We start from the raw sequence: 11,862 nt of genomic DNA, 5'->3' as shown, positions 1-11,862 counted from the left end.
TGAAATCAGTTAGCATAGAGATGCTGATTATCACTTTTGTTACGTTATGGTTTGGCTTACTGTCTTTATATCAGACGTTTGTCTGGCTCTTCTTTTGGGCCACTATCGCTACTTCAAATGATCAACTTTGCTCTTACCGTTCAGTTCCTTCTCCATCCAAATGCAGCCACAGGTCCTCTTCTCTTCAACTTATTTACAAACCACAGAAAAGGACCAAATACCTGACTTAGATAAGTTGAATATGTATAGAACATGTGTAATTGATAACTTTTTAAAGATGTGCCCCACAAAGACAAATCGTGACATAATGATACATCAACAAGTCATGAATTAATGTTACTTTATGAGTAATAAATGATGAGTTAGTAATAATGTGCCCCCCCCCCCAAGTAAAGTCATGACATAATGATACATCAACAAGTCATGAATTAATGTTACTTTATAAGTAATTAATCATGAGTTAGTAATAATGTGCCCCCCCAAGTAAAGTCATGACATAATGATACATCAACAAGTCATGAATTAATGTTACTTTATAAGTAATTAATCATGAGTTAGTAATAATGTGCCCCCCCAAGTAAAGTCATGACATAATGATACATCAACAAGTCATGAATTAATGTTAGTTTATGAGTTGTTAATGATTACGTAATGTGAAGTCATTATCTAAATAATCTCAATTAACATCTACAAAGGTGACTCTTATTTTGCAACAGTATATTCAAGATGATTATTTCAAGATAAATATTACCCAGCACTTAAAGCACAGAAATTAAAAAGGTAAAATACACATTTTATTAAACAAAGCTTTTAAATATCAGTGCACCTTAAATCAAGAGGACAAGTTAACTTGTATTTTACTTAAATATTACATAAAACACAATCAAAAGTTCAGTGTGTTGTCCTCTAAACAGGAAATTGATGGTGAATATCTTTTATTAGGCGCCCAAGTGGCCCCCGTTTATTTTTTTCACCAAGCCAATGAGTCCACTCTATGAGAGAGAGGTGCTCTTTTAGCATTTTCTCTGTCCTGTTCCCCCTTAGTCTCCATACACTTGTTTTGTATGTCAACCAAGCTCTTTCAAGGTGTTGTGAATGAGCTCCAGTGTGTGGGTCTACAAACCACTGGGAATGGTTCACTGTAAAATGTTTGTAGCCCATATTGGCCAAAGCCCCCCGGTAGGCTCTCCACTCATCTGAAATAATGGTAGTGCCTGGACGCACATGTTTTACAACTATGGGGATTAGGTGAGGTCTTGATCTTCTTTTCACAAGCCGCAAGATTGGGTGTCTGCATTTATCCCTCACACCTAGCATGCCAAAGACCCATTTTTTTCGCCTCCATGTTGTTGATGCTCTCCCTCGTCCATACTGTAAAAAGTTAAATATTTAATTAAAAAGAGAAATACTACAATATTATGTAATTATGTTCATTTAACATGTTTAAACATACAAAAAGGTGAGAAATTAAAGGAAAATCTGCAGGAGCCTTATAAATGGCAGACCAAGAAGTATGAAGATGAAGAAAGTACATCTATCCCCATCCATCCATCATAAACATTGGGGGCTTTTCATTTGAACAACTCTCTACATTGTGAGTAAATCACCCACTGATCTTCACTCTGGGCGACTAAATGATATATAATATTAGCCAATAGGCTAATAAACTCTCAGATTTTACTCGTCAGTGAGTAAGTTGAAGGCCAAGTATAGGTTTATCACAAATATATTTTCACTTGCCGAACACTCAGATGGAGCACTTCAGAGTTTCAGGATCGGTTCTATTTTCAAGTCATCTCAATGGATGCACAGCACACCTGTATTTGATGTACCGTAAACTTTAGTGTAAAGGCGCACGAGTCATCATCACAAAGCAGAGAGCACGAAAGTCATATGTACACATGAAGAATTGACACATTACATGTAAATGATATTTTGTGTTTATTTTACTGTTAAAATAACGGAGTTCCTTTGGATTTTTCCTGCTTTAAAGAACTGACAGGTTTTCCATTATTGAGCGGAACTAAATGTGCAAACGACAATCTCATTGGCTGGCGCTCACCTATTATGGTCACTGATTTGATTTCAGCTAATCAGTTTGAAAGAATGCACACAACCTGATTAATATTCATGAATCCAGCAGCTCATTAATCATCAGTGTGTTTTACACTGTTCTTATTAGCAGAATTCATATATATTATATAGAAGCGTTCAAACGACAACAGTGGTGGGCAACTGCAGTGTGAATTTGCATAACAGGTTCTAAATTTACCTTTCGTTTATGACGGAAGTTACTTTCATCAAGAACAGCAAATTCTCGAGCACTTCCAATCATTTGTCCATGTCTTCGTCTGTATCGTTTTATAGCACAGTGGCAAACTTTCCTCATGATACGAGCCATCTTAGAGAGGGTTCTGGAACTTTTTGCAATGCCATCTTGCATCATATCAATTTGTCTAATCCGCAATCCCTGAGCAAACCTGTGAAGTACACAATGCTGACTCAGAATGGGAAAAGCAGAGTTGTTGAAATTAAAACAATCAAACTTGGAACATTGCAACATTTTACTATTCCATCTCTGCTGTCCGACAACAGACTCACCTGTAAATGAATATTAGCCAAGATGACAAGCTGAGTTTTGATCTCTCGAAGAGAGACCCGACTCGCACTGATCGGCTGGTTTTCTTGCCTCGATGACTTTTATGTCTGCACATCCTGTGATGGTGATAAATGTCAAAACATGGTTATGCAGACAACAGTATTTTACCTGGACTAAGAATTAATAAATAGTGGTAAAAAGAAAAAAAATTCCCCAAAAATGAAAAGCCAATGCGTTTACTACTTCTGCAGAAGTAAAGCCCATTGCCAAAGCAGGAAGAAGCTTTTGTGCAGTCTTTTCTTTAATGCGGTCTTTGTTTCAAGTGCAAAGCTTACTACTTTCACTTTTACTTTTTAACAATTATTAATTTAATATTAAGCCTGAATGGTGTAAATGGAGCATAAAAATTATTTAGTCTTAATTTACTTTAGTATTTTTATTTTATCTGGCCACTTATATTCATCTTCCAAACAACGTTTTGTCTCATCCCAAATCACTACGGTACACTTAATGTTTGGACTATTGTAGCCTGTTCGGTCGTCACCGCTGCGGAGTAACATTAACACATACCTGCGTGGACCACCATAGACAAACTTAGAGAAGTTGCTCCGGTTAGAATGTTCTTCCGCGGGACACGTGGAGTTCTGTTTGTTAACCGTTAGAGCGCATAAAAGTTAAATAGTGCTGCTTTAAATCACTTAAAGATGGCGATTGGCGATCTAGATTCAAACACCCACGCAATCGTATTCCTGTATAACAACGATTCAGCAAGGTCTATTTCGACAGTTTCACATTGGCTGTCTCGTCGTCACACCCCTAATTAAACCAATATGCTTTCGTTACCATGCAGCACAACAACCTCAAGTTGAGAATCTCCCCAGATCAATATCAAGCCTTTACACCATTCTAACTACGTAGCTTGATAGAATAACGTTAATGTTAAGTTGTTTATTTAGAGAAAATATTGTTTCCTCTTTGTTAACCTATAACATCCCTAGAAATTATTTCAGCAATATGTGAACAACAAATCGGTTAAACTCACCAATGAAAACCGTCGAGATTTCGAGATGTAGCTCTCTTCATTCTCATATTATGGCCACATCTTGAGCACTTTACTCTCCTTGCTAGTAACTTTTTGCTTTGTAGCCATTTAATGAGTTTGAGTTTCCTGTTAGTTGTGGGCTTCTGAATCGAAAAAAGTAAAAATTTTGAATGCAACATTGCTGTTATTCTTTACCAAAACACACTTGACTTCATTCACGTCCATGAGCGTGCTCCTAACCAGGAAGAACCACACTTGGCGCTAATAATAAATTAATCTCGGGTCAGGTGGCACGAAAAACACCAGAGATTGCCCCGCCCATTTCCGGTGCAATATCAGAACCTGCTTCAATCATGCAGGGGGGCTTAAACATAATAAAAATTTTAACCCAGGTAAAACTTGATGGTATTGCACCGTCTTTGGAAGTATATACAAACTGGGATAACTGTAAAGATATCCAAGACGCACCAGAACTTCACGTAGGGTTTAGAGGGGGAATTACAGTAATTACAATCCAAACCATGTCCCTAATCGACGAGGACGATGGGGTGGCGCTAATCGAGCCATTAACCACCGCTTCGCGCCAACCAGCAGATCATGTGAGCAAGATGGATGAGAAAAGAAAAGCAACGCGCTGTGGGAGGAAAGTTACCAACAAATACAGCTCAGATGAATATGGTAAGTAACGTTACTTGTAACAGAGTCTTTTGTTTGGTGTAACGTTATTTTTGTAAGGCTTGCAAACTTGGGCTGCCTGGGTGGAGTGAGATTTTGGTAACTTAACTCATTGTCCCGGTTTCACAGACAAGGTTTTGAGCCTAAACCCAGTCTAAAATGCATGTGTGACCTGTTTTAAATGAAAACATCTTGCACTGACATATCTTAAATATTTCAGGGCAATTGTTTCTCTTACCAGTAATGTTTTTATTTCTAAGGCACGTTTATAAAAGGTAGTTAAAAATCCTGATTTAAATGAGGCCTAATGGCTTAATCTAAGCCATGTTTGTGAAACAATGCCTTTCTTTTTTATGTATTTAAACCTAATGCTGTTAATTTCAAATATACTTTGTTGTGACTTACTAGATGCACTTTTAAAGAAACTTTATTAATGTTTCCTGCTATTTAGATAACTACCTGATATTACATCTGATGTTGTTTACTAATTGAATAACGTATTTTACTGGTTGAATTATGCAAGGTGCGGCAAAATTCTGCACAGTGTGGCAAATAGAATTTACGCTATAAACGGCATAAACCTCGTCTGTCTACAGTTTCTATTTCTAATTCGTAGTGGCCTTCACACATTTCAAAAAGCTTCAAATAGGAGCTTAATAAAATCTTTGCCCATAACAGGGATTGAAAAGTCAGCACAGATAGGCCTACTACTGAATGGTGCATTCTCTATCAACACTGAATGCAAGTTTCATTAAAAAATAACAATTTTGAACAAAAATTGAGAAAATGGCACTGTTGTCAGAGTACATCCAGACCGGATTAAGAATGATGATCAAAAAATAAGATCTTGCAGATTTATGAATGAACCACTTGTTTAAAAATGTCACATGCCGGTGGAAAAAATCCTACCAGTAGATTTTTTTTTTGTTGTCTTCGGTTTTGAGATTTAGTTGGCTAGCCTAATAATGTGAGATAAAGCCAAATGTTTGAGTTGGCAACCCTGTTTTCAGGTGTTTTTTTTTTTTTTTTTTTTTAATGCTGAACTATGCTTGCTTCTCCCATAGTTGTATCTGCACGCAAGAATGTTCAGACTGAAAATACATCAAACTCATCAGAAGGCAAGTAATTCAATACAATTGCTGATACTGTACATGTGTGAAGTGGGAAGTTAATTCAAACAGATATATCAAACAGTATTTTGGTATAAAAAGTATACTCCACGTATGCATAAAGTGTTTGCACATTTTCTAAATGTTTCTGTTTTTTTGTAAAACTAAAATAACAAGTAGATTTACCCTAATAACTGTGGTATGTGTAGCTATTTTCCATTACAAATATTAGCATGAAAAAATATACGTGAATGTGTAAATACCCATGTCAATTTCATAAAGACAAAGTAAAATTTAAGGGCTTTTAAAAATACATTTATGTTTATGCAAAATACAAAATAATAATGTGGCTTTCATAAAAATGTAATGGGCTTGCTCACTGAAGTTTACCCATCCAACTACCTATAATGTTATACACTACATAAAACCCATCTATTTATTTTTTTTTTTTTTTATCTCATAGCGTCCATTCAAGTATTTCTGAGAATGATCGAAATGTTTGTTTTATGCCACAGTTAAAACCGTTTAAAGGGGTCATATGATGTTGCTAAAAAGAACATAATTTTGTGTATTTGGTGTAATGCAATGCGTTTATGCAGTTTAAGGTTAAAAACATTATTTTCCACAATGTACATTATTGTTGCTCCTATATGCCCCGCCTTTCTGAAACAAGTCTTTTTTTTTTTTTTTTTTTTTTTTTTTAAAAAGCTCATTGGCCTGAAAAGTGAGGTGTGCTCTGATTGGCCAGCTATTCAGTGTGATGTGATTGGCTGAATACCTCAAGCGTGTGATGGAATTGTTATGCCCCTCACCATACAGTGATACCATGTCCCTGCACGACAACACAAAAACAATAAACCCCTTGCAAGGGCGGGCATGCATGCAGTGGGGACATAATTACTGATTATAATGACTTTTACTGTATTTTGCATGTTGCGTATCGCGCTGCGTAAAAACAAAACCTTGTCTGCCTTAGTGATCAGAGAAACAACAAACCAGCTCTACTCTTCACTGCTCAAAAGTCACGTTTGAATCATCAGTGGCACAGTCTTTAAATATGTAAACGTACATGCAGACTGTCCTTGCAAAGTTGTAATTGCCACACTTTATAGAACCAGACAACAGCATAGTAGGCTAATCTCACAGGAAACGTTCTTTGTCCTCCACAATATGCACAGCACACATCTGAATATTTGGGTTGGACTGTTTTGGAACAGAGTTGAAATACAACTTAACCAATGATTTCTAGTTGTGTCCATTTTTTTGAAGACCAAACGAAGTAGTTTCGCTTTCACAACAAAACGCACATCTCCAAGACATGACAGCAGCTGCAACAGAGAATAAAGTTCTGCCTTTTTTTGCATGAACGTTTTGGTGGCAGTATGCAAATCTTCCCATTGTGACACAAACATGTGGGGGCATGTAAGAACGAGCCGTTTTAGGTAGGAGTAATTGACCTAACTTTTATAAAGAATATAATTTCATATTTGAGACTTTAGTCTTTGAAACTAACCAAGAGCTTGTAACACTCCAAAAAGAAAGGAACATTTTAATCGCATCATATGACCCCTTTAAACTGTCTGTTTGGTCAAATGCTGCATTTTAAGTTGGTGTTTATTTTTTATTTTATTTTTTTCATTTTAGGACTTCAGCCTGCAGTACAGCAAACCAGTGAAACTGGAGGTTTGTTTTTAGCCTTTTCTACATTGACATGCGATTTTAAAAATGTGAACATTACAGGGGAAAAAATTATAATTGATGAATTTAAATTTCTCATTTAGATATATACTTTTTCACTTGGTTCACATAAATGTGTCTGTTAATGTGTAATGTAAATTATGTATCTTGAATTTGGCCTAATTTTTTATTTCTCTTTTATTAGGTGCACCCACTTTACAGATTTCTCTTGACAAAGCAAAACAGACAATCGAGATACAAAAGCAGAAGATTCTTCATCTTCAGGAAAAAGTTGACTCTCTGACCGATGACAAAAACTTTCTCAGATCAAGATTGGAGGATGGTACGTAATAGGGTCATGAACTTGCTTTAAAAACAATTCTGCCAGTCAGTATGTTGCAGTGTTTAATTAGAAATGCTTTCAGACAGGAAAATCTGTGGACCCTTAGGGTGATATTAGCCCCTTTTGCACTTGGTAGTTATAGGAATTTGGTTTTAGGAGCTAGCCACCAGGGAGGACTAGAATTCATCAGACTATGTTCACTATTTAGAACTAAATGTTCCTCTAGTCTAGGGCAGTGGTTCTCGAACCTCTCCATGGAGTACCCCTAGCACCGCACATTTTGTATCTCTCCCTATATGTGACACATCCACTTCAGGTCTTGCAGACTCCACTTTGAGCTGATGAGTTGAATCAGGTATGATAGACGAGAGAGACATATAAATTGTACAGGGCTGGAGGTAATCCAGGACAGGTTTGAGAACCACTGTTTGATGTCCAGTGTTGCTAGCTGAGCAGAAATAGATAATCATGTTTCACTCGGTCACCTCAAACTTGCGTTGGATTTTATCCTGAAGCCAAGGTTGAGAAGTCCATCTATCACTGTTTTCCATGTTTGTAGTTAGTTCAGCCAATCAGCTTACACTTATGTCACTGGTAGTTCCTGTTGTGCTGGGTTAGACCCTACACTTAAGTAGGGTCATTCCACGTTCCTGCAGTGCGAACACGCCAAAAAGTGGGTACTCCTGCCAATAGTCATAGGAACTATAAAAGGTTCTTCTAGTGCGAAAGCCCCTATTCCCAATGCCAAACTGTAATCAGTGTGATATTAGAGTAACAAATGCCCTATCAAAGACTGGTTGCTAAAGGTTATTGATAAGGTCATCCCTCTTTTTTTGCATTTGAGACATTAAAAATCTCTTTCTAAATTAACTGTGGTTTAAAAAAAATGTATTCTTTACCTGTGGTTTTGTTCTACACCTTTTTTATTTGTTCTTTGTCATAGCCCTTCTGAGGCATGAAGCAGTTATCTCGCCTAGACAGGCACTGACTGCATCTTCATCCACTACTGCTGCATCACAGGAGAATGAGTCCAGTGATGAATCTTCAGACTCCTCAGAATCTTCAGACTCATCAGAATCTGAACCAAGAGCAAAGAGGAAGAAAAAGGATAAAAGCGAAAAAACAAGAAGAAATCCAAGAAACTGAAGTTTGATTTTAGGAGAGGTATGTTTATTCTATCAAAAGTATTAAAAGGTAAAGTTCATCCAGAAGTGAAAATTGTCAAGGCTTTAAGTGAATAACCAGAGAATATCTCATCGCATCTGCTTTTTGGAGAAAGTGTTAAACTTTATATTGCACCTTTTAAAGGTTGCATCTAAAGACAAACAAATAATATCTTTTTTATCTTTTAATATCTTTTAACAAAATAGAAACAGCAAAACAAATTTAAGAGAAAGTATTTAATAACAAACAAACGGAATATTCACTTGTATGCTAGCCTGAAAAAATAAGTTTTAAGTGAAGATTTAAAAACACCAAGAGTCCACATGACTGATCTCAGTGGGAAGAGAATTAGTTTTTGAGCCACAGAAGAAACAGCCTGATCACTCACAGAACGTAAAGAGTAAAAAAAAACCTGAATCAGAAGAGTGGAGATTTCGTCTAGGGGTGTAGACCGTTAAAAGTTCAGACAGGTATTTTGGTGCTGAACCATGTAAGGCCTTGTAGGCAAGCATGATGGCAATATGGACTGAACGTGATCTCTATGGGTATTTAAAGGTACAACCATGTCACTTTTGGTGCTCTAGCAGTTCATAAAACTGCATGCATCTCGTAGAATAACATTGTAACCAGAGATAGTTCTGTGTTTGTCAGTGACGAGTCATGCAGGTACTGGGCTCCTCCACAGAGGTTGGCATCCTGCTCTGTCTATAGTAGTCAGAACACAAGTACTCAACTTTAGTGATAAATGTACCGTAGTGATAAGACAAAAAACATAGTTTGGAAGATGGATTCATGATGTAGTTGCTGATTTAATACAGTAGGTACATGTTTTTTTTTTTTTTACAAAAAAAGTGCCACATTGTGTACCTTAAAGGTAATCTGCTATAAGGTGATCATTGTTTATCCTCATTTTAATAACTCTGTTTAATAAAGCACACACAAATGATCTTAACAGAAAGTGATCCAACCTGTTTTACAAGAGAGTTAAGTTTATCATAACCACATTTTGTTCTTTTTTGTCTTTTCTTAAAGCAATAGCACAAACCAAAATAATTATCATTATTAATATAATTTACTCACCTTCATGTTGTATCAAACTCTTAAAACATTCTTCTTTCTTCTTCCTAGTAAGAACCCCTGAAGACTCCATCAAACGCTACCACAAAGTGTTACAACTGGTAAATGGTGGTTTAAGTAAAGCTGAAGCCTACAACAAAATGAATGTTGACAGAAATACGATTGTGATGCAAGCACCCATTGCTGAGTTGGCAATTGCAAATCCTGAGGAGTACAAAGCTATGAGAGCAACCTTTAAAAAGGGAGAAAGCATCCAAAATTTGCTGGTAGCTGTCTTGCACGGTGCCTTGCTCAGCCTAATAGACATGATAAAAAAATTGAAAGAGAGCAGTGCCATTCTTGACATCTCAAAGAAGTGAGGTATATATTGTTGCCTAAAGGGATGGTTCACCCAAAAATGAAAAATGTCATTTACTCGCACTCAAGTAGTTCCAAACCTGTAGGAGTTTCTTTCCCCTTCTGTACACAAAGGAAACTATTTGGAAGAATGTTTGCAACCAAGCAGATCTTGGGCAACACTTACTGCCGTAGTAGGAAAATAAAACTATGATCGTAATGGGGGACGAGATCTGCTTGGTTGCAAACATTCTTCCAAATAGTTTCCTTTGTGTACAGAAGGGGAAAGAAACTCCTACAGGTTTGGAACTACTTGAGTGCGAGTAAATGACAATTTTTATTTTTGGGTGTGGCATCCCTTTAATATTGTTAAAAAAATGTATGTTAATGCAAAACATCAAAAAAAAAAAAAAGTTTATAATGTTACTGTTTGGTTAGTGAACATTTCTTCAAACACAATTTTAAATCCTGATTTTATTTTAACATTGGTATGTAACCTCTTCAAATTTTATGTTGAGTTTTTTGTAAAGTAACATACAAGTATACACAACTTATGCCTCTTGATTTTAAGGTGCACTATTTAAAAGCTTTGTTAAATAAAAGGTGTGTTTTACCCTTTTCATTTCTGTGCTTTTATTTTTTATTTTTTTTAAGTGCTGGTCATTATGCATCATTATCATCTTGGATATTTTGGTGCAAACATAAGATTATTTCACGTTATTACTAACTCCTCATTAATTACTTATAAAGTAACATTAATTCATGACTTGTTGATGTATCATTATGTCATGACTTTACTTGGGGGGGGGCACATTATTACTAACTCATGATTAATTACTTATAAAGTAACATTAATTCATGACTTGTTGATGTATCATTATGTCATGACTTTACTTGGGGGGGCACATTATTACTACCTCATCATTTATTACTCATAAAGTAACATTAATTCATGACTTGTTGATGTATCATTATGTCATGACTTTACTTGGGGGGCACATTTTACTAACTCATCATTTTACTCATAAAGTAACATTAATTCCATGACTTGTTGATGTATCATTATGTCACGATTTGTCTTTGTGGGGCACATCTTTAAAAAGTTATCAAATTACACATGTTCTATACATATTCAACTTATCTAAGTCAGGTATTTGGTCCTTTTCTGTGGTTTGTAAATAAGTTGAAGAGAAGAGGACCTGTGGCTGCATTTGGATGGAGAAGGAACTGAACGGTAAGAGCAAAGTTGATCATTTGAAGTAGCGATAGTGGCCCAAAAGAAGAGCCAGACAAACGTCTGATATAAAGACCGTAAGCCAAACCATAACGTAACAAAAGTGATAATCAGCATCTCTATGCTAACTGATTTCAATTTGGAAAATTGCGTCTGCTTAATGTTATTGTAGGACAGCAGTGGAATCACTCAAAACCGAATGATAAAGTCGTTTTTAATTATGAATGCATCATTGTGCGTTGGATGAGTTAGGTTAAACGCAAATATTGCAATAAATCCACTGTCTTTCACTGATGTTTGTGACAGAGCTGGTGGCAAATTTTATAAATTGTGTCATTTTCATACATCTTGCTTCTAGAACGTGTGGTTTACTGTAGTTTATCTCAAAGTGTTAATTAATACATAAACTATTATGCAGGAACTAACATGTAATTAAGGTAGTGTTATTCATGCAGTATTTCATATGACTCATGTCATAGTTAAGTTAGTTCTTCATTAGCTCTTGATTAATACATGTCTTAACTCATCATTAGTTCATAAATCAAGTAATTATTAATTTCAGGTATTAGTATTTGATGATTCATGTACTGTTATTGTAAAGTGTTA

General features: G+C 35.9%; 1 protein-coding gene across 2 annotated transcripts; it reads right to left on the bottom strand.

Moving 5' to 3' along the window:
- Positions 1-772: 772 nt before the first annotated feature.
- On the bottom strand, positions 773-3,846 carry LOC113120687 (uncharacterized). 2 transcript variants are annotated; one of them, XR_003294649.1, is made up of 4 exons: positions 3,170-3,442; positions 2,602-2,715; positions 2,273-2,480; positions 773-1,371 (listed from the first exon to the last, which is right to left on the bottom strand). XR_003294649.1 is itself a non-coding variant. In XM_026290651.1 (4 exons), the coding sequence occupies exons 1-4, from the start codon at positions 3,818-3,820 to the stop codon at positions 907-909; spliced, it is 966 nt and encodes a 321-aa protein (XP_026146436.1). In that variant the 5' UTR covers positions 3,821-3,846; the 3' UTR covers positions 773-906. The 2 variants fall into 2 exon arrangements, 1 of the variants encoding a protein (XP_026146436.1); XM_026290651.1 differs by lacking the exon at positions 3,170-3,442 and adding an exon at positions 3,642-3,846.
- Between the last annotated feature and the right edge of the window lie 8,016 nt (positions 3,847-11,862).

Source organism: Carassius auratus, chromosome 20, assembly GCF_003368295.1.
Source record: "Carassius auratus strain Wakin chromosome 20, ASM336829v1, whole genome shotgun sequence".
NCBI lineage: Eukaryota > Metazoa > Chordata > Actinopteri > Cypriniformes > Cyprinidae > Carassius > Carassius auratus.
The sequence above is the reverse complement of the archived record's forward strand: the minus strand, read 5'-3'. Positions and strand labels throughout refer to the sequence as shown.